At 51.7% G+C, this 25,880-nt stretch overlaps 1 protein-coding gene across 2 annotated transcripts in view; it reads right to left on the minus strand.

The window, feature by feature from the left end:
* Positions 1-2,399: 2,399 nt before the first annotated feature.
* C27H6orf89 (chromosome 27 C6orf89 homolog) overlaps positions 2,400-25,880 on the minus strand; it is a 31,335-nt gene continuing 7,854 nt past the window's right edge. For both annotated transcript variants that reach the window (XM_075909932.2, XM_025185743.3), the window contains exons 3-8: positions 22,748-22,913; positions 11,794-11,948; positions 10,705-10,844; positions 9,214-9,340; positions 8,120-8,243; positions 2,400-7,031 (exon numbers count right to left, since the gene is read on the minus strand). In XM_075909932.2, coding sequence (XP_075766047.1) covers positions 6,946-7,031; positions 8,120-8,243; positions 9,214-9,340; positions 10,705-10,844; positions 11,794-11,948; positions 22,748-22,913 — 798 coding nt within the window. In that variant the 3' untranslated portion in view covers positions 2,400-6,945. The remainder of the gene's footprint in view (positions 7,032-8,119; positions 8,244-9,213; positions 9,341-10,704; positions 10,845-11,793; positions 11,949-22,747; positions 22,914-25,880) is intronic.

Consider the following 25,880-nt stretch of genomic DNA (forward strand, 5'->3'; position numbering starts at 1 on the left):
GGTTTAACAAAAAATACAGACCTCTCCCCCCAAAAAAAAACACACCTGGAAAAAATTCTGTTGAGAAAAAAAAGGGGGGGAGACCCCAAAGTTGTTGAGCTTTAAAAAAAAAAAAAAAAGGCACTGCTCCTTTAAATGACCCCATGCTCACTCTCCCGCCCCCATCCGATGCGGCAGGGGCAAATTGTCCCCGCCAGGCTTCCGTCTGAGGGAAACAGGAAATACCGGACATTTCACATGTTCTGTATTTTCTAGCTTTTTTACCAGATGGGGGACCCGAATAACGGACAGTTCGGGCGAAAACCGGATACCGGGCAACTCTAAATGTGCAGTGAGCAATTATGAAATAACGTTCCTAGACAACATTTCTTCCTGACCTTCATCAGTTAACCCTGTGCCCTTAAGCAAGAGAGCTTATAGTCCTTCCCTGGGGTTATATAGGAAGTGAAAAACACCTTATGAAACTGCCTCTGAAGGAGGGTTAAAGAAGAGTAGAAGAAGCGCGGTGTGTGTCTATAAATTTGACAGGTTTTCTTGTCCCATATCATGGGGAAGAGAGGGGGACAGACAGCTCAGTGGTTGGAGCATTGGCCCGCTAAACCCAGCATTGTGAGCTCCTTGAGGAAGCCATTTAGGGATCTGTTGCAAATCTGTCAGAGATGGTACTTGGTCCTGCCATAAGGGCAGGGGACTGGACTCAATGACCTCTAAAGGACCCTTCCAGATCTAGGAGATAAGTATATCACCATATATACGGCACTGGGCCAATCAGAACTCAGTATTATACTTCATGGACCCACCTTTTGCCCACCCCCTTTTTGGCCATATAGTTTTGCAAGTCGCTCCTACCCTTTCTGTCCTTCCCAGGACCTCTTGGGATCATTTTTGGAAAAGTCCATGTCTGGTGCTGTCAGCCTTGCTGAGAAGAACAGGGTGTTTTCTGAAAGACGTAGGACGTTTTCCCTTCTGGAAACAGGATAAAGAAAGAAGTTGTCCCTTTTAAAATAAGGAAAGGCCTATTTGCCTTTTACACAATGAGTGCTATTAAACAAATACAGATGACAAAACTGCACAAAGTTTTAATGAGAGGAATTAAAGAATTGTTAATATATAGCTGTACCCCCCCCCCCCCCACCTCCCCCTTTTCTAACTTGAACACAAAAATGCCAATCATGCTCTGGGACTTTTAGGGATGTTAGGAAGAGAAAACAAGTAGAAAGGAATTAAGGAGGTTGCTTGGACCTCTCCCCCATCCCCTTCTGTCTTAGCACATTGCCAAGGGGGGAAGCCTGAATCCACCGGCCAAGCAGCAGGGTGCTCTGACTGCCCCTCGTGGACTCTCCTGGTGCAATCCAAGTGCTGGAGCTTGTGGCATGGGCAGGACATCCAGCAGCGCCCCAAGGCATTAGCAATTGACATGGCATCTGCTAGCAACAATGAATTTTTTAGCAGAGACAGCTGCAGCTGTTGGCAATCGTTAGACTGATCGAGGGCGGCGTCTCAGCTCTAGGATCCCACCCATGGTTCTTTTTGGAATCAACATCGGCAGCAAAACAAGCATCAAACTTCCACCCGTCTGCTAACAAGTTTGTCTCCTGCAGGCCCGATTAAATAAGTGTGTGAGGAATGCGGGTTTCTTGTAGTCAGATAACTCAATACAGAAACGTACGGTACAACTGCCAAACCTGATCGATTGTTAGGAACAAATAATTGTTATGTAACATATGGACCACCTAGCACACGATGGGGCTTGTGGGTCTCGTCTGACTTCAGTGGGATGTGGATCAGGCCAAATGGCTATGGTTTCCATGAGAAAATAAGGGCATTAGGTACCCCAATCCCACTGAAAATCAACAGGAGTAGCCATCTTGGGCCTTACATACCAGCTTCTGGCTAACACTTTCAAAAGCACTTAAGCAAAATCTGGTTTTCAAAAAACCAGATATGGCTATGTCGGTTGAGTTGTTGCTGATACAGATATACCAGTAACAGCCCTAGGGTGGATAGCTATACTAGTGTCATGGTGCCTTATACCGGTGGAGCTTATTTGGATTTTCAAACGGAAATACGATAGAGTATAATCCGTTTTCTACCCAAAACACATCTGCGCTATGGGTGGGTTTGCCACTAACTACAGCAGTACAGGTAAAGCAGCAGAGCTGTAAGTGCTTGCAAGACTTTAGGAAAGGATCAGTTTTGCAATTGAGATTTAAGCTCAAATTACTTACGCAGTTTTGAAAATTTTACCCTTGTGGAAAGACAAAATATTACCAGACCGTCAGATATTTAATGCTGTAGGTTGTCTGTCATCAAGCTACGCAGCATATGCAGATCTCTGCCTCACCCTCAGCCACCATTCCTGCTGCCATCGCCCAAGTACAGTCACAAAACCACTGCTCTTGCTTGCGACATGGTTTCTTTTTTTATTAAAGAAAAATCCACATTGGGGAAAAAAGTGCATCAACGTTTGTATTTCAATGCAAAAAAGTGATTTTTTAAAAAAAATTTCTTACATATAAAGCTGATTTATTTACACTTTTTACAGACTTTTCCCAATTATTTACAAACTGCAATATATTAAATTATAATCATTCATAACATTCACTGCATATTTACATTAACAGCCACTTGAATGTTTAGTGTACATAATTCAACAGTCTTTATGCATATATTTATATAATAGTTTGCCCAGCATACCCCTGAGTCTTTGTAGTATGTTACAATTAACCATATTACCCCCTTTTCCACCACAAAAAAGATAACATTACAAATAAATCAATTATCATTGATTAGAATTTGCAAAGCAAAAGGAAAGGCCAGCACTTCCCATGTTTAACTCAACACAACCCTTCCTCTGTCCCGTAAGAGACCTGTTTCAGACACCCAGAAGAGGAGAACACATCGCTCGCCAGAAAACACACAAGAGGAGGCAGATGAATTCTCTGAGAGGTGAAAGGGTTCTGTTCTTTGGGTGCAAGGCTCCTGGAATTGCTCATTATTTGTGGTCAGACCCTGGAAAGTGCCGAGTTCCCTTATTTCCCACAGAATGAGCAAGGACTCCAGGGCACTTCAGCATACTGCAGGATCGAGCCTGCAGCCCTGTCTCACAGCCGCGGTCCCTTTGCAGAGGCAGGACGACTTGCGTGAGAAAGGGTGGAGGCTCCTCTTCCTCACAGTGTAGCACGGGGACCATCCCCTTAGTGGTTGATCTTCCCTCCTCCTCTGCGGCTGCATGTGACACGGGTGCGACTGCAGCTTGGGCAGCCCCACCCGGCTAGCCTGAGCCTGCCTGACACAGCCAACGAGCACAGGGAAGCCATGGCGGCACAGACGTCCACGTGGCTGCCACAAGCCCCCTATGCCAGGGGCACACACACACTGCCAGCCTGTGCTGAGGCCCAAGCCAGTGCCCTGTGCTAGCTGGACTGACATGACCTCGCAGTGGGAGCCCTTGCAGTGGGATTCTGAGGCTGAGATTTGTGGCACTGCACAATTCTTGGTAAAGTCCAAGGGAACTGGCTGCCCAGATCCTCCTAGTTTCCCAGGGTTGAAATCAGCAAAGTGGCCACAGGCTTAGAGCCAGAGAGATGGGGGCATCAAATGTCTTGGGTTATCGGAGACAGGCCTTAAGCCAGCCTCTGCAAAGCTCCACCTGTCCCCTTCCCTGGAGCAGGTGATCTCTCCGTACAGGAGCAAGGCAAGTTTTGTGCCTTGACTGTGACTTTTCACATCAGCTTCGCAAGGCCATGGCGGGTACAAGTCCATCTGCAGGCTCACACAGGAGCAGGCAGGCACTCAGTGGATTTCAAAAGTGGAATGAACTGTTACAAAGGCTGGAGCCACAGGAGCTGGCGGGCTGTGTGGGGCCACATTTAACCCTTTAGCTGCCAAGTCCTTGGCTGGGGGAGATCACAAGACTGGAATCTCACTGCGTCTGGACATGCTGTTGCTTCTCTGGCCGGGAGAAGCTGTGCCCCTGAAACACAAACGAGGTGGGGGTGGGTTGGGACCAATTCTTGCCTGCTGCAGTCATCAGACTGGCTAGCCTGGAAAGCGCTGACTAAGAGCTGAAACTCCTGCAGCATGCGACAGCTCAGATTCACCAGCCACCTTCTCCTTTGACCTCCCCTACCCAGGAGTTCAAGCCCAGCCCACCAGGCCTGGGCCAAAGCACAGCAACAGGCTCACTCTGCTTCTCTGGCGGGGGATGGACTGGAGTGAGACCCCCTTCCGCTGCTGAGGGCTCTGAACTCTAGGGCCGGTGGGACCAGCTTTGATTCTCCAGTTTTTAACAAGCAGAGTAAAGTCAGCCCCCTCCTCTTTCAGGTTAGCAGCTAAGTCTGCCTCTCATTCCTCGCAGCTCCTGGGAGCTGAGGAGAACGCGCAGTGGAAGTGTAAAAACAGATGATGTCAGTTCCAAAGGCAGTGAGGGTTGGGCGTGTGCACTGTTTCTTACACGCAGCTCTGCAGACATAGGCAGAGCCCGAAAGTGCACTTGGACGCAGGCCTGTGATCAGGACAGATTCATCATCGTCCGTCCAATGGGCATAACACCGCCAGTTGTGTTTGAGCTGGGGCAGAGCTGGCTTTATAGGAGCACGTCCGCAGAGTAGACATAAGCCAGCTTTACAACCCACTGCTTGCTAGGGAGCCTGGCGGCTGACTGCACTATTGGCTGATTTCTCCTGCCATCAGGCCAGGGAGCTGTGCTGGCACTGACGCGGGTCTCAGAACACAAGCACTGAACAGGCTACTAACAATTCTCTCTGCAACTTTTGATAAGTCACATTCAAGGACACTTAGCAGCACGAGCAGCATTAACTCACCCGTGATCTTCACAACACTGAGTCCAATACACTCCCTGCCTCGGTCTCTCATTGGCTGCTAAGCACAGAGATGTAAAATCCCATGTCATCAGTCAGCTGGGTAAACGCTTACTGGGAGGCAGGCTGGGGTTGCTCTGGCTGGGCTGGAGCACACCTTGCATGCAGCATGGCATCCCCAGCCAGACTGGTGCGCCCCCCCACCCTGCCCTCCAGCCTGTCCAGACGCACCGCACCATCCTGTGGGCGGGGAGCAGCTCCAGCCTGGCAGGGCCAGTTAACTGTCATAATTTCGCAGGGAGCCCCAGCCAGTAAGGGTGATGCTTCCTGGTTAACCATTCACATCCCTACTGACGACAGAAAAGCCGGGGAGCTGAGGTTACCCATTTGCCTCTGAATGTAAACTGAGACACTGCCAAAACGCAAGCAGCATCGGTCACCAATGTGTGTATTTAGGGCAGGACCCTTTGCCCTCGAACAAGGGAGAGAGGCACACGGCCCCGCACTTACAAGAGCGCGCGGGGGTGCACGCACAATCCCCAAGCAGCAGTGCCGGGACTTGCACAGACCCTGTGCGCTGTAGGATTTTCTGCCAATTAAATGGTTCAAAGCCAAATGAAACAAACCCCACCCACTGGCAGCCTGTTCTCCCGCGACGGGCTCTGCAAAGGCACCTGGAGAGCGATGCGTTAGCAGTGTGCGTGGATGGAACGCTCTGCCCGGCGGGCCCTGGGACAGTAACCTTCTTTAGCTTTTTAGAGCACCCAGCAAAGCCAGGCTCTAACCAGGGCCGGCACCTCAAAACAAACTGTCCCACCCCAACAACGCAGCGTCAGCCCCATCTCCAGCTGCTGCCAAAAGCTGCAAGAGGGTGGAGCGAACCCTTCCACTCCGGCAGTTAAAGCGCCGACAGGTCTTTGCATCTGAGATGGTTCTTGTGGCTCGTAACTGACTCGCTTGCTGAAGAGGCTCTTCAAATCCCAGATTAGTAAGTGCAAGGGAATGTCCTGAGCCCCAGCCCGAGGCAGCTGTCAGCCATCTTCCACACGGGAACAACGGCCCGAAGGCCAGGCTGGAGAGGAACTGCAGCAGCTGCAGCTTGCACAAGAGGAAGCCGATCCTCTCGAAAGGCACTGCTGGGGAGCACACGAGCACCAGGAAACATGCAGAGCAGGCCCGGAAGGGAGTCAGGGAAAAGTCAGCCTTCGCTCGGGAGAAAGCAGCGCTCTGCGGTCCGGAAGAAGTTAACGCAGCTGATTGGGGGAAGAAGGAACTTCCAGATCCGAAAGGCTCCCCCCAACTTAGGCCCTTCCCAGGATGGGCCCGGAAGGCAAGTCAGCACATTTCAAACCAGAGCAGCATGGTACAGACAAGCAGGATCTGCAAGGTGCCAGGGTAGACGGAGGCCAATATTTCAAAGATTTTCACTAGGGACATAAAATCCCGTTTGATTAGTTAACCAGTTAAACGTTGTCTTAACCGTCTAACTGTTTAAATGGGGGCAGGCAGTGGGACCGCTCTAGCCCAGCTGCGTACGGCCCCGTTGACATCCCTAACTGTAACACCATCATGCAGAAGAGCAATCCCAGCGAGACAAGGGGGAAAGGGTCAAACAGATGCATTTGGTACAAGAATGCAGCTGTGCGTGGGGCTGGGAGGCCTGTTCTTTCCCCATGGCACGGAGCCAGGCCTGACGGGCTCGTGCGCATCCACGTGGGGCCCATAATTGGGTTGTGATGGGGGGAGGAACCAGAGAATGTTTCCATAATGTGTCCCCTTGACAGAGCTGCCCTCATGGCAGGCCCCGGGTTGCCCCTCTGGGATAAATGCACAGGGCAGTTTCATTCACTGTGTTGCCCGCTCTGGGGCTCCCTGTAAAACTATGACAGTGTAACAGTCACAAAGGAGGCAAGGAGAAGCCTGGGGCACATCTGTGCGCCCCCGGGGTTACCCAAGTTTAGCTCTACCTCTCCCAAGGGATGCCTGAGCAAGTCTGACTTTGGAGGTCAGGGAATACCAGGCCTCCCGCTTTGTGGGCAGAGTCTTTCAGTGGCACCAGCTTCATGCTCCCCTCTCCTTGTCCCCACTGTGCGTGCCCTCGACGCCGGCATCCCCACGGTTCTTAGCAAGTGGACCCATCGCAAAGGACTACGGGCTCTGCTCCTCTGGAGCTGAAGCTCAGCCTCCAGTGGGCCGCGCTGGCGTAGCCTGAGGAAAGCAAGAGGAAGCAGCATGAGAGGGGCCATGGCTGGTTACTGCATTGGGATAAGCCAGGAAATGGAAAACGCAGGCCCCTTCTCTCTCTGCTCCACGGTAGCCCCTCCGGCCGCAGAGTGGCCGGGCATCAGCCAGAGTGGACCCCGAGGGAATGGGACCAGTACGTCATCCACACCGCACCCTGCAGCATTCTGGCTAGCTTCCTCTCCCAGCACTCACCTAGCCTGGCCTGCTCGCCTGGTGAATGCAGAGAAAACGTTACTGGCGAGAAGAGGAACCCCCCTGCCTGCAGGACCGGGGGGAAAAGGGAACTCAGCTGAGCCTTAGAAGTCCATGGGACCTTGACCAAGAGAGCAGTGAGGGATCAGGGCTCAGCATGAAACTCTGTGGAGTATCTCACGCCAACAAGCTGCTTCTGCTCCAGGCTCACAAACTGAGCCCTTCCAGGCCTGGGGAGCTAAGTTCCCCCAAAGCAGCTCTGCAGCATCCTATTAAAGCCCACATTGGGATCAGGGCCAGAGCAGGCCAGGATCTCTCCCCTGCCCTGATGCTATTAATTAATTTAATTTAATTTAATTAATTAATGGAGATTGCCTATCTCCTAGAACTGGAAGGGACCTTGAAAGGTCATTGAGTCCAGTCCCCTGCCTTCACAGCAGGACCAAGTACCATCCCTGACAAATTTTTGCCCCAAATCCCTAAATGGCCTCTGCAAGGATTGAACTCACAACCCTGGGTTTAGCAGGCCAATGCTCAAACCACTGAGCTATCCCTCCCCCCGCTATCCTGCTACCCTAGCTGGCAGAGCTACTCCGGTGAGCCTGCCCCACATGAGGGTGATGTGCGACATGCCACCTCCAGCCAGAAAACGCATTCACTCGGGAGGGAGGGAGGGGGGAATCAGAGCGACGCCTTCTCCCCGCTGCGTGAGTGGACGTGGACCTGTTGGCATGGGGCAACTGTTTAGTGCTGGACATAGGTGCTCATCTCTGTCTGAGGCAGGGCGTACAAGACACGCCCAGCAGCAGGCGCCTGGGAGGGGCTCTCCTCACTCTACACCCTGCAGCCCTGGGACTCACCGAAGTCCCCAGCTTCCAGCTCCACCGAGAGCGTCCGGCAGTGCCGCCTGCACTCCTTGGAAGGTGTGACAGTCAGGGTCAGCTGCCCGCTTCCAACAGCAAAGGTGCTGTGCAGGCCACGGGTCTGTAACAGAGGGCAAGGGAGGAACGTCAAAAACTCCCGCTGCCCTTTGAGGCCACGGCCCAGTGAAGTCACTGCCCCATTTGTGACGGGGTTATCAATATGGAATCACACCGGGGCCAAGCCCTGCAGGCTGTTCACAGCAGCACACGCCACTCTCCCACTCAGAGGAAAAACCAGGTGAGGAGAGTGAGGAAAAAGGGCCCAGGGTGGGAGAGAACAGGCAGAGGCACAGTGAGAGGCGACGGGGTGTCAGCAGAAATGGTTGGGCACTACTGCCTTAAACCAGCTTCCCAAACCTCCTGCTAAAGGAGCCAGGGTACGTCTCCACTGCAGCTGGGCACTCCCAGCTGGGCCAGGCCAGCTGACTGCAGCCCACAGTTGTTTAACATTCAGGGCTGGGCGGCAACCATGCTCTGAGACTCGCCCACAAACTTGCACACCTGACACTCAATTAAGCAGCTGGCGTGGGGCAGCTGCAGGTTTTGAACTGCAGGATATACAGACCCCAGCCAGAGCCTTATTTTACTGGCAGGGAAACTGAGGCATGGGGCTGTGTGGCTCCCAAGGTCACAGTGGGGCAGGACAGAAGCAGGAACAAAACCCACCATCCTAACTCGCAATCCCCATGCTCTAGAATCTCAGGGAGCTGGAGCAGTGAGCACAGCAGGGTGCTGCGAGCCAGTGGACCTGTAAACCCTGCATAGGATGGAAACCATTTCAAGCCAGGGGGTGCGATAGTGCCCCCAGCCGCCCTAGTACCAGTCCCTATGTAGAATGTCCATTTTCCGGTGCGCTGGGGAAGTGACTGGGTACTCCTGTGCAGAGCAGCTGCAGACAGCCCAAGCAATACCCCGGGATACGTGGTGCAAAGGCCTTCCCCTGGCTCTCTGCACGTGGGCGATTTCCCTGCGTCAAGGCCCGCCGGGTACCTACACAGAGGAGGAAAGGATCCCTGGGATAGGTCTCTCACCTTGTTCCCTAACGCTGGGTGGCGAATGAGAAAGCAGCTTTCCAGGGAGACTGCCTTTGGGAATGCCAGCGAAGACAAAGCAGGGAAAAGTTCCTGGAGAATCTGAGTTTTATTCAGGCCTTTGTTCCTATAAAACATTTTGAAGCATCACTTTATACTACCACTTAGTAATTCTACAGCCTCTGTCCAATGTCCAAGTGCTTCACAAACATCCAGCCCCCACATGCCTGTGAGGCTGGAAGAAATTAGACCCATTTCTATAGATAGGGAAATTGAGGCACAGGCAACTGATGGGTCTTGGTCACACAGAGTCAGAGTCGGGATTAGAACTCATGATTCCCAGCTCCTAGGCCCATGCCCTGCTCACACCATCCTCTTACACAGTGGTGCATCTGAACAGGAGACAGGATATGAAGAGTCAGTCAAGAAGATGCGATTGCTCATTGGTACCGTCTGAGGAGTCCCCTTCCCTTAGAAAAATCTGTTCTAAGTCATTAACCAAATAAAATCGTTAATTAACCTGGGAGCTGCCACCTTGCACTATTTATCATCTATGGTGCTAGCACCTTGGGCTCCCAGCCCATTGCGCTTCGGGCTGTACAAAGACAGCACAAAGAGTCCACATGCTAAGGGTGAGGGTAGTCAGGTCACTTCGCTAGGCCAGAGACAAGACAGTCTGGCATGGGCAGGGGTGTTGTTTTTAACTCGCTGCCTGGTGGACTAACCCGATTAAGTCTTCTGTAGCCTGCAGCCAAATCACTTGTCAAAACCATTACTCTGGACTGATGAGTCCTGTGTCTTCTGCCAAAGGGACCCCAACGAGCATTAACCAAAGCCTAGACTCCAGCATGCCCTCTCTCTCCCTCCCCCGCTGAGAAAGGCAACATTAAGTCAGGCACACCCTGCAATTCCAGCTGGACTCTGGCTCCCAATGAAGCAGGTGCAGAATACCAAGGGGGCTGACTTGTGCCAGGGTCCCAGCTAGAAGATGCACTGCCCCACACCTGAGAAGCAAAGTGGAAAGGTGTTTGTAAAAATATGGACCTGCCTCTAGGCCGGAGCCTGCTGTGCTCCTGTACTGGGTCATGGTCCTGGACAAGTCTAGAGCGTCAGCACAGGTCTGACACCTCACAGTTCTAGCTGGGAAGAGGAGGGCTCCCAAACCTGCTACCCACGGCTCCTCTGGGCTGAGACCCGGCACGGGCCCAAGAAGTTGTACTGTGGGACCCAAGTTCAACCTAGGAGGAACAGCTCCTCAAGTCCCAGCATGCACTGCTCCAGCTGAGCACAGCAGGAGCATTCCGCACGCAGGCCAGCAATCTCCAGGGGCTACGTCCCAATTAGGGACAACGAAGGGCTAAAATCTGCTCCTCTCTTCTTTGCCAATCAGGTGGAGCCCTCAGGCTCCTGGGAACTTGCCAACATATTTCTGAACTGGGAAAAGCCTGGAAACGGGCGTGTGCAACTTGCATGTGTTTTACCTCGACTCACCAGGGGAAGGCAAATGGAAACATCGGTCTGGGAAGGCAGCGCCATAGTTCAGCGGAATTCTCTTCTACTGTCACCTCTGTCAGTTCTGGGTACTGGGACTGGAAATGCTTCAGTTCCTCGTAAGACAGATGCTGCCCTGTCTTAAGTAACAGCAACAGAGAAAGATCCACAGTGTTAACCCAGTCTATTTTCTCTCCATGTGTCAACAAACAGGGACAGGGAGAGCACTGGAACAATGGACCTAGGGGTGTGAAACAATCTCAGTCGCTTGAAGTCCCCGAACACTAGACTGTCTTTCTAAAAAACGTGCTCTCACTGAAACAGGCCTTGTCTCCACTAACCCCCGCTGTCCATCTAGCCTGTACAACTTCAGCTACACAACAGTACAGCTGAAACAAAAAACAGGACTATGTAGCACTTTAAAGACTAACAAGGCTACATATCTATTACTATAGTACAGCTGAAGTCAATGTCGCTCCCACAGCATCTTCTGTGCAGTAAGTTCGGCAGGGGCAGCCTCCCCATTGAGTCCGGTTATTCTTCTCATCCTCATGGAGAACCGGAGTCGATGGGAGAGCACTCGAAGATTGCGTGTAGTCAACCTGTGGAACTCCTTGCCAGAGGAGGCTGTGAAGGCTAGGACTATAACAGAGTTTAACGAGAAGCTAGATAATTTCATGGAGGTTAGGTCCATAAAAGGCTATTAGCCAGGGGACAGAATTGGTGTCCCTGGCCTCTTTGTCAGAGGCTGGAGATGGATGGCAGGAGACAAATCGCTTGATCACGGTCTTCGGTCCATCCTCTCTGGGGCACCTGGTGCTGGCCACTGTCGGCAGACAGGATACCGGGCTAGATGGACCTTTGGTCTGACCCAGTGCGGCCGTTCTTATGTTCTTATGATTTATTGCATCTAAGCAGACACAATAAATCAAGCACCAGTGGATTGATCAATGCAGCGTCAATCTGCCTCATAATGAAGACAAGCCCATAGAAATTATGGGTTTTACACAGATATCACCGGGTGAGATTCTCTGGTCTGTCATATGCAGGCGGTTCGACCCCCTCTGGCTTTACAAAGATATGCATTACCTTGATTATGAGTGGCTGAGGCCTCTGGAAGTTTTCTGATAATTGTCCTAGGTCAGTCACTACCTGGAGGCTTTCAATGGCAGCACAGCAAGAGCAGTTGGCAGGAATCATAGAACCGTTCTTCCTGCAATCTAGTCCCCGCCAGTCATAGCACTCTGGAGGAAAAAGAAAAAAAAATCAAGCTTTTATCTGAAGGAGTCAAATGGAAAGGTAATAGAGCCCAGATTGTAAACTTATTATATCTAAATCCAACACAAATATCATCAGAGTACTGATGGTATCCAACGTTTATCAGCTATTAAAATAATTAATCAGGCAAGCTTTGTTGGACTAATCAATGTTGCTTGTAATAGACTCGTTTCCCTTGGGTGTTAGAGAAGGCAGCAAACTGATGTTTTTGGAGACATGATCTTGAGGCTATGTGTGGAAGAGCATTATGGCAATTTCTATTTGTCTGCAAATCTTTGAGGCAAGTGGGCTAGATATGCTATTACTATAGATGTTTGGGGAAATGTGATGGGCCCTTATTATTGTGTGATGAAACAAACAAACCCACAAAGAAAATGTTTGGATTGCTCTTCCATTTAAAAGACAACCCGAAGACAAAACTAACTGGTCAGGTTAAAAATGTCCTTATTGGTGTCACTGTCACACCTGTGACATGCCAAATCACTTGCTTTACATAACCTTAGCTGCCTGTTTGCTTTTACATGATACTCGACTTGGGCAGGCTCTGCTTGTGTCCCGAGATGCTGCACAGACTCAGCTGCAGCGCCTGCAGGGGAATGGCTTGGATTTCAACAAGAAAGTCTACTCACGATGCATTTTAAATCATCGTTTTTATTTCTGTTTGGTTACGTAATTTTGAAAAAACAATCGGTGAAGGTGTGAGCTCTTCGATCCGAGTTACTTCAATGGATGCAGAAGAGTTAATGATCAATGGTCCACAGACGTCAGCGCTCAGTGTTCATCCACACTTGTAAGTCGTGGGAGCAGAGTCTCAGCTGGGAATAGCTACGGTCCTGCTCATACCATCTGATCAGTACAGGGAGAGTTTTACCATACCTCCTTCATGCTGAGTTACACACGAGCCCTAGCCACACCTCACACAGTGCTCCCAGAGACCTGTCCCAACCTTCCCAGCCAAGCCCTCCCCCTTAGCGTGCTAGCATCATTCAGAGAAGATAAATGGAACTTCTGTTTCGTGCCACCTGCAGACTCAGACAGACACCTGTGACGTTCAGATCTCTCACTGCAGCAGCGTGGGGCCAGGCGAGACGCGCCTCTCCATGGCCACTACTGCTCCAGTGGGCACAGCTGGCAGAGGGGTGCGTGTCCTCCGGCTGGGGCAGGTCCAGGTTAATCTGCCCTAAAGTTAGGATTGAGATGTCCTATCTGTTTAAACAAAGACCGTTCTTAGTGCCCTGGGATCCATACAGCAGCTCGCGCTGCCCTGAAGTCTGGCAGGCTTGGTGGAATGCGGGATACGGTAGGGATCTGAATTTGAGGTGACTGGACCAATGGGTTCTGAAGTACAGCCAATGTTCTCTCTAATTTTTCCATCCATGTGTGAATACATTTTGGTATGTGCATTGAGGCATGTGTGAATGTGCACCACTCGTAGAAACACGTGCTGCCAGCTGTGGGCGCTTTGCTGATCAGCTGGGCAACATCTGAATCTTTCCTGGGTGGCTGCCCAAGTGCTCAGTTTGCAGGGAACGCTTTATACAGCCCCCCAAAATAAATGGCTTTTGAAAAGACACAGCCTAGCAATGTCCTTCTGCCCAAATCTAGAGCTCAGACCACGGGGCTGATCCTGGCACAAGGGTCTTGCTCCCTCGAGGGCTGCCCAAGGGCATATGGTGCCCAATTCCGAATGCTATTGGCAAGAGTTTGGCTCTTCCGCTGGGCTCGGGAGCGAGGGTCGAGCACCACACAGACCACTGAGCATGTGCAGGCAGGACCTGGAGCTGTCACTGGAGTGGGACGGCTTGAAGGGCTGAGTAGTAAGCCTTTGGTGCCAAAGATCGGACCCAGCCAGCGCCAGGCCCGGCCTCATCTTGGTCAGAAATCAGGGAAGGGTGGGAAAGTCACATTGCTAAGAGCTGGCTGGGAGGGGTTTTCTCATGGGGGTGTGGGGATCTATTTTGTAAAACTAATGAGAGGAGGGGGATTCTGGGGATGGGCAGGAGGGGCCAGAGAAGGGACACTGGGAAGGGAACCAGAGGACCTAAAGGAGGACAAGGGCAGAGATGGCGGTCAGCCTCTCATTCTTGCCTTGTGTGCATGCACCGGGACCTGGTGGTCCCCTGCCCCCTGCGTGTGAACAGGAGTTTGAGGGGGCCTCGCCTCTCAGAGGTGCATGAGCGCTGTTCTCATTCCCCACTGCATGTGCCAGGGTCTGGGGGGCCTGACTCTCCTCTGGTTTATATAGTGGTAGCACCTAGGAGGCTCCTGCATGGACCCCACCCCCTGTGTAGAGATCCAGCAGAAAGAGATGGATCTTGCCCAGTGCTAACAAGCCTCACCCCTGCCTCTGGGTAATGTGCGTGTATCTCAGCTGCTGTCACAGCTCACAAACCAGCCTACACTTTGTTCTGAGTCCCACAGGGCGATGCCTCCTCGGGCAAAGTCAAGCATTTCACCCATTGGCGAGTGGCTGGTCAGGCGAGAGAGCGGGATGGAATAGCATTTCCCCTCTCAGCTGGGTCGGGATGGCTATCTCCAGCTTTATCTGAGGGTGTAAACAAGTGATTGGAAAAAACGGCAAATCTACAGCAACCAATCTGCTAGCTGAAGGGCAACAGTTCTGGCTGGCTGAAAGACCCTAAGAAATCTGCTCCACCCGGCACCTCCACAGATGCCCTGCAAGACAGCACCACAACTCCAACTCCCAGCACAAACCGCACATGGCGTCAAAACCACCACTTTGCAATTCCCTCACCGCTTCCACCCAAGCACCACAACACACACACGAAGCTCCAGCCCATCCGTGCTTCCCCCCAAAACCTCTCCTAACAAGCATTCGAGTCCAGAAGAGGGGAGAAGGGAGGAGGAAGGGGAGAGATACTGGAGACTCCCAAATGCAAAACCAGCAAGTTTTCTGCATTCTACAATCCCGCAATGACGAGGAGTTCGTTTACCATCAGCAATTTCAAATAAACAATCCCATGGCTTGAATGAGGGCCAAAGTAAAGCTGGAAAATACAAAGACTCTACAACCGCCCTTTGCTGCAGAGCCAGACTGACTTTTCCTTTTTTCAAACATGAGCCAACACATGTGTCTGCTGTTACGTCTCAGGTCACATTATTAAACGGTTGTTTACAATGAAGCTCAGCCAGGCTTGCAGCAGCAAGAGGGTTCGGAGAGAGCCCTGGGGCGTAGCGCAGCCAAGTGCCCCACGAGGAAGAAGTGGTTTCTGCTAGAAGCGAAATGGAAATGATCTATTTCACAGCAAGGCCTGTGGTTGATGGCAAGGAGGGCTGGGCTGGGGGCCAGCACATTCACCTGGGGCACGGGAGCTAAGGAGAGGTTTGCTTCCTGTTCCAGCAGAAAAATTCAAGCCCCTTAGGAGACACAGTTAAGCTGTCCAAAGCCTAAGTGTAATCATCACAAGGTTGTTTTGTCATATGGCACCACCAATCTAGTAGGGATGTTAAACTAGTCCCCAGTAACATAGGCGTGCGCACGGGGTGTGCCGGGTGTGCCCAGGCACACCCTAATGTCTCGGGCCGGCTAGCCCGAGCCATTTTTGAGCCCTGGGCCCCACCTGGCGCGGTGCCCCTGAGGCGCCCCCGCCCAGCACTGCAGCAAGGTGCAGTGCCCTTGAGGCGCCTGGGAGCGCCCCCGCCCAGCACTGCAGCACCGCACAGCACCCCTGAGGTGCCCAGGAGCGCCCCCACCCAGCCCTGCAGCACTGCGCAGCACCCTGGGGGTGTCCCCGCCCCGCCCTGCAGCACTGCGCAGCGCCCTGGGGGTGTCCCCGCCCCGCCCTGCAGCACTGCGCAGCGCCCTGGGGTGTCCCCGCCCCGCCCTGCAGCACTGCGCGGCGCCCTGGGGGTGTCCCCGCCCCGCCCTGCAGCACTGCGCGGCGCCCTGGGGGTGTCCCCGCCCCGCCCCGCCCTGCAGCACTGCGCAGCGCCCTGGGGGTGTCCCCGCCCCGCCCTGCAGCACTGCGCGGCGCCCTGGGGGTGTCCCCGCCCCGCCCTGCAGCACTGCGCAGCGCCCTGGGGGTGTCCCCGCCCCGCCCTGCAGCACTGCGCGGCGCCCTGGGGGTGTCCCCGCCCCGCCCTGCAGCACCGCGCGGCGCCCCACTCTGCAGCACCGCGCAGTGCCGCGGGGGCGCCCCCGCCCAGCCCTGCAGCTTGGGCTGGCTCTGACTCCAGCCCTGCAGCTGTAAGGCAGAAGCTGAAGGTAAAGGGGGAGGGGGCGGAATAAGAGGAAGGGGTGGGAGAGGAAGGGACTTTTGCAGTGGGGGAGGAAGAAAGGGGATGGGGCTTGTACGGAGGGGGAGGGAAGTGGGGGAAGAAAGGGGAAGGCACCAAAGGGACAGGGTAGAGGAGACACAAATGCTAGGGGGGAAGTGGAGACAATGAGGAAAAGGGCAGGAGGGGAGGTGTCAGTGGGAGGGGAGACAGGGTGATGCTGGGAGAGGAGAGGGGAAGGGCCCTGGGGATTGGAGGGGGAGGTGCTGGGAGAAGGCTTGACAGAAGGGGTGGGCATGAGGAAGGTGGGGTTGGAGCAAGTCATGTCTGAGGGCACAGGGGCATGAGGAGAATGGGGGCAGAGGGAGGTGAGGGGATGGGCATCAGGGGAAAAAGGGCAAAGGGGGCAGGGGCAGTGAGGGAAGGGGAAGGCACCAGGAGGGTGCAGGGGTAAGAGAAGGTGCAGGTGCCAGGGGATTCTGGGGGTGAAGCAGAAGGGCAGACACCTGCAGGGAAGGGACCAGCACCAGAGGAGAGAGGCGAGGGAGGTGTTAAGACGAAGCGATGAGGAGGGGTAGCTCACGTGATCAGAGTGGGGCTCTTGGAGGAGTGGGCAAGGGGGAGAGAGAGGCTGGCGGAGGGGGGCAGGTTTCAGGAAGGCTGAGGGCAGTGAGAAGGGCAGGAGTCAGGACAGCAGAGGAGGGTGAGGGGTTGGGGGGCAGCAGGCACCAGGGGAGCTGATGGAGCAAGGGGAGGAGACATGGCAGCAGAAGGGAAAGGTAGATATTTATTAATAACTTGGGTGCTACAATGGCACACCGAACAAGCCACATGAACTCAGTACTGGTGCACAACACAAAATTCATTCTGCTCATGGGAGGAAACTCTTAGAGGGAACAGTTCCCTCCCCCCCCCCCCGCCCAGCCTCTCCACCCCCATATTAATGTCACATACATTGGATTAATTCAATTACAGGATAGTTGCATGGGGGGGGGGGGGGAGTTTGGAGGGGACCAAACTAATCCCTATTGGTAGGAGGATGGTGGGAAAAATCCTTGGGTCGGGGGTCACACGACACCTTTTACTTCTGGTCATGTGCCTATCTTGCCCAGAGAGGGTTACCTCCAGGGGCGTGGCTAACGGGGGCCAGGGGTGTGGTTAACAGGGGTCAGGGGTGTGGCTAATGGGGGGGATCAAAGTGCATTTTAAAAAAATTCTTTGGGTGCACACCCTAATGAAATGTGCTGCACACACCTATGCCCAGTAAGCATGAGGCTTACTAGTTAACCAACCCTTGCTGGTGAACTTTGCCAGTGGCCAGGCATGCTGGAGGGGCTGATGGGCTAGCTGGTGGGACCCTGCGGTCAGACTCAATGGCACTCCCTAGGTTCAACCGTTAACCAGTTAAGTGCTAGCGATTAACCATTTTAACATCCCTACAGTTTAGTTACTGCCTCTCAAAGGGGACAAATTCACAGAAAATCCCCTTTTGTTGCTGCGTCAATTGTCTACAACTCTACACTATAGGGCCGTGATGCAGCTGTAACCCTGTAGTACTAATATACCCTCGACGCCTCAGTCTTCCATCTGTAAAATGGGTCAAGCGCAGCACTGTCCTAGCTCACAGAGAGCTGTGAGGATAAATACGTTAAAGATTGAGAGGTGCTCAAATGCTAATCGGAGCCAGACAGACGTGTGTGTGGCCAGCACAGCAAAGGCTGCTCTGGGAAGGGTGAAGTGCACAGAGAAGCTGGAACCTGGATAGGAGCCAAAGAAGCCCCAAGAGAAACTGAAGGTGGCCAGCCAAAAGACAAAGATTACTGTTCTACTTTCTCCCTGCTGTTCAGGGCTAGGTAACCACTCCCTCTGATCTCTCACCACTTAGCTCTCAAATGCACCTCAGGGGAGCTGTGTAATGTACAACTACACTTCAGTTACATTCTGGTGGGGCCAGGCTAGTGCCGGATTGGTTCCACTCCATCTATTCTAACACCTTTTCAGACCCCTGATCTAGGTGATCTGAGGAAAGGATCCAGGAACCCCCACATTCTAATCTCACCTCAAACCCGTACTCCCCTGTTGTCTGCTGCGAGTCACATGGGCTAACGTTTCCACCTGCAGCCTCTGAGCTTACGTGTTCCAGGTTTTGCCTGTCCAGCGTCTTGGGCCTGATTTTCAGAAACACCAAGCATCTCCAGACAGGGACCTCCTTAGTGGGGTGCAGGTCCAGGGCAACTCCCTGCCACATTCACTGCAGCGGCGGGAGCCGGAACAAGCCGGCAGCCTGCGCTGCCCAACTAGCCTGCTGCACCCCGTTTCCCCACGGTGGCGGGGAGCAGAGGGTCTGAGGCGCTCTCCTTCCCACTCCCATAGTGAAGTGGAGCGCAGCCAGGAGAGAGCGGTGTGGGAAAACTGAGACCCAGAAAGATAAGTGACTTGCCCAAGGTCACAAAGGGAGACGGCATAGCCAGGTTTGAACCCAGATTAACTATGCCACTTTCCTTCCTCCTTGGCCAGGCAAGGTCCTTGCAATGCATGTTCTAGCATGTTACCCATTTTTAAATGACCATGGCGTCAGTTCTTTTGCTTGGCAGGGGGGCTATTCCAGTCTGTCGATCTGAATGTAATACTCCTGACATTCAGCCTGTTTCCCATCTCCAGTCTCACTGGTCCAAATTACACACGCTACTGACTCCTCTCCCTCAGTGCCTTCTAATACTTGCGGCCGCTATTTCCTCTCCTGATGGCCCTCTGAGCTGTTCCCAAGTCAAGTGGGGCGCATGGAGAGCGAGTTAAGAGAGGCCCCACTGAACTCTCAGACTCATTCCAGACACTTGGCTCTTCCACAGAGCTCACTGGCAGAACATTTAGGCACTTAAGCTGGTTTCCTCTTGGTCAAACCATAGTCATTAAAGTGTTTTAATTGTCCAGGTGCAGCCTTCCCTCCCATTTATCTTCTGTCCTGTGTGGAAACCGTAGCAGCAGTGACTAAGCAAGCTGGGAACTACACTTCCAACAGAACCACTGGGAGGGCAAATCAGCTGGATTTTCCCTTTTGCCAGGCTGGAATGGTCTGCAGCACTGATCGGCTAAGGGTGGACTCCCCCCCCAGTCGGACACGGACACAAGCTACTGCCTCAATTCCTTCTTTACCTCCCAAACTCTCCCTTGTTTCGGTGTCTCTGCACTAGTTCTTATGTGGCCCCAATGACACTGCAGCACTCCAAAACCTCTGACCTCCAGCCTTGTAACACTCTGGCTTTTCTGTAGCCATGCTGGAAGGCTGTGCTAGGCCTGAACCAAAGCCGCCTTCTGCAGCCAGACTGAAGAGTAGCAGCCATTCCCGTAAGGCCTGGAGTCACATCCTCACAGTTCCATCTAAATTGTATTACAAAGTGTTACACCAGGTTGTGAGGAGGGGACTTTGCCCTGATCGTTCCCCCACTGTCACCAGAGAAAGAAACAGATCTCAAGATGGCTAAAGAAATTTGTGCGTAACACCATTCTGTCTGGCAAGAAGCTGCTTATCCATAGAGGATGTTGTGGAATCCTCATCCTATGAGCATTGTCACTACACTTTCCTGTTGTTTGACTGTGTGATCTCTGTCTGGTTTGTAACTGTTTCTGTCTGCTGGATAATTAATTTTGCTAGGTGTAAATCAATTAAGGTGGTGGGGTATGATTGGTTAGGTAATTTTGTTATGATTGGTTAGTAAAATTATACTAAAGTAATTGGTTACGGTCTAGCTAAGCAAGACTCAGGTTTCATGATATAAACTGGGGTTCAAGAAGGAGAAGGGGGAAGATCATCAGGAGTAACAGAAGGAAGGAAAGGCTGGAAGAGGACCAGGAAGAGGGAGAAGACCTGGAAAGAAGAACTCACTTCTGAGATACAGCCTAAGACCAGAGAGACTGATATTGCCTGGCCACCAGGGGAAGCCTGCCTGCCTTTATCAGGATTGGTGAGCATGACACTGTGCGCTTAGCATGTGCATTCTGCTAGTTTGGGAATTGTCAATACATAGAGGATAAGGACATTACTGTGTGAGGCTCTTTCAGTGGCTAAAGATCCTGCCAACCCGCGGGTTGTTACACCCTGAGCCCTAGGAATTGGGTGAGGGTGGGTGTGTAAATTCACAGAGTTGCACCTTGAGCCCTAGGAACTGGGTAAAGCTGTGTGTCCCTACAGTGTGGAAGGGATAAAGACATTTGTGCGGGTAACAGCCTTGCTTGCATATGCCACATCAGCCACCCTGGAGACAGATTCCTCTCCGAAGGGACGGCGCCAATGAGATGATATACCTCTTCCGGAAATGGGCAGAGACACTACACCTGCCTTGCAGAGCTCGAATCTGCATGCTACAGGTACCACACCCACCAAAATGAACGGCCCCACAGAACGTGATCAGCAAAGCCTGGGAGGGTGATCTGCGACTCCTTCATCTTCTCCCCCTCACATCTGCGCACCTAGAATACATCTGAGATCCATGCAAAGTTATGGGACTTGAAACATTGTAACAGTTCCTTCTCCCAGTTTATCAGTCCCGGGCTTTCCCTACTCCCTTTGGATACCTTCCCACCTCCTACCGTTTGCCCCAGGCAGATCCAGCTCCCTCCACACTCAAAGAGGAAAAACAGAAGCTGAACTGGGCCTTTGCCTCTTTCCTGGATATTTCTCACAGTGCCAGGAAACCTTGCTGACCGTTCCCCACTCAAGACAACCGGGTACATACAAACTGCAGCATCTGAAAGTGTTTACAGCATTTTATTAGCTCATTCATGCTACAAAAATTAAAAGCCTAGAACCATCTGCTGAGTTCCTCTTTCCAGCAGAGAAGCTGAGACCCATTGTATCGGCACCAAGGACATTTTTGCAAGTATACTTAGGGAGAGTTAGATAAGCAGGCTATCAGTATCAGCTTGGAGTCAGAGGCCTCTCCCCAACCTCGGAAAGATTTTTTTGTCCACTAAATCCCGATATGCCAGCCAGGAAATAAACAATGGGGGATACCCTGTGTGACGTAGTGGGGGTACCTGGCTGGTTTCTATGCTGCTGGCTCTGGGGTAACCCCCACTGGCTGCCGTGGGTACCACGACCCAGCAAAACAGGATGAGTCACTATGCAAACCAGTATGGCCAGACACCCCCCATGGAGAGGAACAAAGGAAGGTGGAATGCTGCCCTGGCTGGGGGGCAGGGCTGGAAGAGAGTTGGTTAGTGGCTGGCTGGAAGCATGGAGGAGACAGCCTAGGGAGGGGAGCTGGAGTTTAGGGGCCCAGTCTCCCCCATCTCAAGGGGGCCTGAGGCATCCTAGCCCAGCTCTGTGACCAGACTACATCTGTGCTGTGCTGTAACCTGGAGAGGCAATAAACTTCCTCTAATCCACCGGCTGGGGCAGTCTGTTTGTGCCATTTCAGGGTGCAGGAGACGGGGGACCCCCAACGCGCCGTCACACCCTGCCCCACCCACATGGCCCTCCCAACATATGTGCCGACGGAAAAGAGAGACACTCAGAGAAAAGGCAGAACCAGGCTGGCATTTCAGACGGCTGATGCAGGAAGTTCAAAGCCAAATAATAGAACTCTGACACAATGGACTAAACATAAGCTAAATATAAATCAACTCAGGGCAAGGCCTTGAGCCTTTGCTTTATTATGGGCTGCAAAATAATCACTATCATGCTCCTGCCTCAGCTAGAAGAACTGAAAACGTTACTGACCTTCCTGGAGCCTGGAGGAAGGATACATCAATACTGCCTCAGGACCCTACACTACTGCCCACCTATAGCTCCACGGGGTTGGTAAAAACTGACTTAGAATGGAAACAAGAAGTCAGCCCACACGTTTCCCTTCCTACTATGTCTATTCAGGCATTTACACTGCGTGCATCGCCGTGACACTGGCACGCCCACTCAGGGATTCAGTGCTTTAGCTGCCTTATGCATTGAACTCATTGACTTCCCTGGACGTTCTAGGTGCACACACTAAAGGGATCAGAATTGCAGGCTAGAGTTTCAGTCCTCTATTCATAAACACCAGGATTTACAATGCTACTTCCACTTGCTTACCCGAGAACCAAGAGGCGGCTTTTACAGGGAAATCTACCTCTCAAGGCCCTTCCTGTACTTCTATCACTGCAAAATCTGAGCACCTGACTGAGCCACTTAACTGGTTTTTCATTCTGGGAGCAGGAAAGCAAACTTCTCTGCCAGGGCCTTCTGTACTAGATGAGAAGCTACAGGAAGGGACTGATATAAAAACAGAGAGAAAAGGTACAGCCTAGTCCAGATTTATATCCTGGAAATTGCTTGTGGGAATCTGATTCAGGCTAACTTCATGTTCTGTCTACTGATAAAACAAACTGTGTGTAAATATGGTGCCAGAAACAAGACTGGCACCACCACTGTAAAATGGTACTGGTTTGATGGAAGGCCAAACACTCAGCTGGGGTGTGGCGTTACAATTCAACACAGGGTGGTCTTCCCTGCCTCGATACATGTCACACAACAGCAAAGAAATTGTTTTCTTACTCTCCAGCATGTACTTCTTGGCAATGGGCAAAGAGAGCAGCCGGATGTGACCGACGAGGAAGCCCCAGGCGTGGGCCCTGGAGAGCGTGGTTTCAGGTGGCGAAGAGCTATGTGGCTGCATCACGAAATATGCAGTTAGCAAAATCAACCCCAGGGTAAGCAGGCCCTGTGAGAGAAGACAGGCATGTGATTAATTACACGGCAAGAAGCAGACATCTCTCCGCCCAGGTCTGAGGGGTTCACTTCTGCCAAGACACCTCACTTAGTGTGCATCTTCACTACCCGCTGGATCCATGGGAAGCAATCGATCAAGCGGAGATCGACTGATCACCTCTAGCATAGATGCAATAAATCAACCTCCGGGTGCTGTCCCATCAGTTCCGGTACTCCACCAAAATGAGAGGAGTAAGAGGAGTTGATGGGAGAGCCTCAGGTGTTGACTCACCTAAGTTTCTCTGGAGGTGGGTGACAGGGAAGGGATCACATGAGGATTCCCTATTGTGATCCCTCCCTCTGGGGCACCTGGCATTGGCCACTGTGGGCAGACAGGGCCCTGGGCAGGATGGACCTTTGGTCTGACCGTTCTTAAGTATGCCAACTTCAGCTGCTCTTCGCATAGCTGAAGTTGTGTAACTAGGTCGACTGCCCACGGCAGACAGAAAAGGCCAGACAGCAATACTGGTCACACAGGTGTAGACTTCTCATTCAGTTTTGTTGACTGGAGCTGTACGTGAATGATGATAATTAGGGTTTAAACATCTGCAGACAGGGTTGCTTTTTAAACACTTAAGTACTGATATTCCCCCACAGAAAGGCCAGAGATCTCCATGAACAATTCTAGACTCCTACTCTTTCATCAGATATTTTGAAACCCCTTTTCTACAAGCATTTGAAAGTGCTTTGCAAGCATCAACCAAGCCTCACAACACTCTGGAGGTTACTTCACCAGTGCAAATGGTCAAAATAAGCCTCAAAGAAATTACAGAGAGTCGGCAGAAGAACCAGGGATAAAATCGGAACAGCCACCGTCTCACTACGCAGCATTTGTGTAGTCTTAGGAATGACAAAACTGGACTTCTTCTGTTGGCATAAAATGCTTCCGAGCGAGTTATAGAAGAGGGCTCCTCAGCTGCCTAAAAACTCATCAAAGAACCACTTTGGCAGACCCCTTCCCTCCAAGGGAGAGCTGAAGAGGACAGTAACCGCATATCCTGTAGTCCCATCGGAAATGTCCCATCATTGTAGCAAATACGTCACCACCCCCTAGATGACACTGTCTCCTCTACCCTCCACCCTCCCCAGTAAAAACCCTACTTAGGCACTTCCTGGCCAAGAATCTCAAAGCATCCCCCAGCATTAGATCCTCGAGGCATGCATCCCCATCTTAGAGATGGGGAACCAGATGCATACAGGTGCAAGTCAATGCGGAGATTGGGGCAGAGCCAGGAGTACAACCCAGATCTCCTCAGTCCCCACCCTGAGTTTTAACCACGAGACCAGCCTTCCTCTATAGCAATCAGGCTAGGGAACACACGTTTCTACTCAGAGTGCTGGCGTGATGAGTCTTCATTAGCTCAGAGGCACAGCTGCATTCTTTATGAAGAGGGAGTTGCCTACACACTCATCTATCGACTTACTAGGACAGTTCCAAAGCTCAGTCAACGCATCTTCTTCCTCAATCTCACTGGAGAATGAATGCAGGGCTATGAACATGGCTAGTTCTAGCAAAATCAGACAGACTCCACCAGAAAATCATAGAAACGTTAGGTTGGAAGAGGCTACACAAGGTCATGTAGGCCAGCCCCCTGCACCAAGGCAGGACCAAGTAACCTTGACCACTGCATCAGACTTTTGTCTAATCTACAACCACCAATGAAGGAGATTCCACAACCTCCCTTGAAATCCTATTTCAGAGATTAACTATCCTTATAGTTAGAAAACAGTTCCTAATGGCGAACCTAAAGCCCCCTTGCTACTGATGAAGTCCATTACTTCTTGTTCTACCTTCTGCAAATATGGCAAACAATTGGTGACCTTCCTCTTACTGACAGCCTATGACATATTTGACGACTGTTGTCGGATCCACCCTCTCACTCTTCTTTGCTCAAAAATAAAAACACCCAGTTTTTAATCTTTTCAAGTAAATCAGTTTTCTAAACTTTTTAGCATGTTTGTTGCTCTCCAAAAGACTCTCTCCAATTGTCCACATCTTTCTTTAATTCTAGATTCTGCCCCTTGACATAGGGTTCCAAGATCAGGCTTCAGCAGTGTCAAGTAGAACAGGACAATTATCCCTTGTGTCCTACATATGGTACTCTGTAACTATACTGCAAGATACTAGCCTTTTACACAACTGCACCACCCACCTGACTCCTATTCACTTTGTGATCCCCTGTAACTCCCAGATCCTTTTCAGCTGTATTGTCACCTAGCCAGCCATTCTCCATTGTGTAGCTGAGTATCTGACTTTTCCTTAATCAGTGACGTACTTTGCACTCGTCTCTATTGAATTTCACCGATTCTCCAATGTAACGTTATTTAGATGTGCTTGTAATGAGCTTGCAGCGCTTTCAGGTTTGCATCATCCAGACGTCTGATAAGGATGCTCTCTACTCCAGCTCATAACCTAATTCGGGTCATGTATGCAAATACTGACTAATTCTGGACCAAAGACAGGACTCTGCAGACCCCACTAAATACGTTCCCACAGACTGACAACAAATCATTGATCACTACTCTTTGAATGCAGTCTTTCAACCAGTTTGCACCCAGTTTATTGTAATTTAATCTAGATCAATTTTCCCTGTTTACCAGAAAATCATATCTGAGTCAAAAGCCTTAACCCTTACCCATTAGACCAATAACCCTGTCAAAGGTGGAAATTATGTTGTTCTTAATAAATCCATGTTAGCTATTACACAGGACGCTATCAGCCTCTCAGTCAGTGAGTGGGCTGCATGAGCGGCCTCCTTCATCTCAGTGGGCTGCAAGATTGTCGGAATCAAGACGGTTTCCCAGGACAGGGTAGTTTCACTAACTCAGCTGGCGTAAATAGAATTTGTGGCATGTGCCGGTTGAACCGTAGCCGTGCTTTGATTGGCTGCAGTGGGAGTGCCCAGCTTTCAGTTAGTAT

This window comes from Pelodiscus sinensis, chromosome 27, assembly GCF_052426305.1.
Source record: "Pelodiscus sinensis isolate ZL-2025 chromosome 27, ASM5242630v1, whole genome shotgun sequence".
In the NCBI taxonomy this organism is placed as follows: Eukaryota; Metazoa; Chordata; order Testudines; family Trionychidae; genus Pelodiscus; species Pelodiscus sinensis.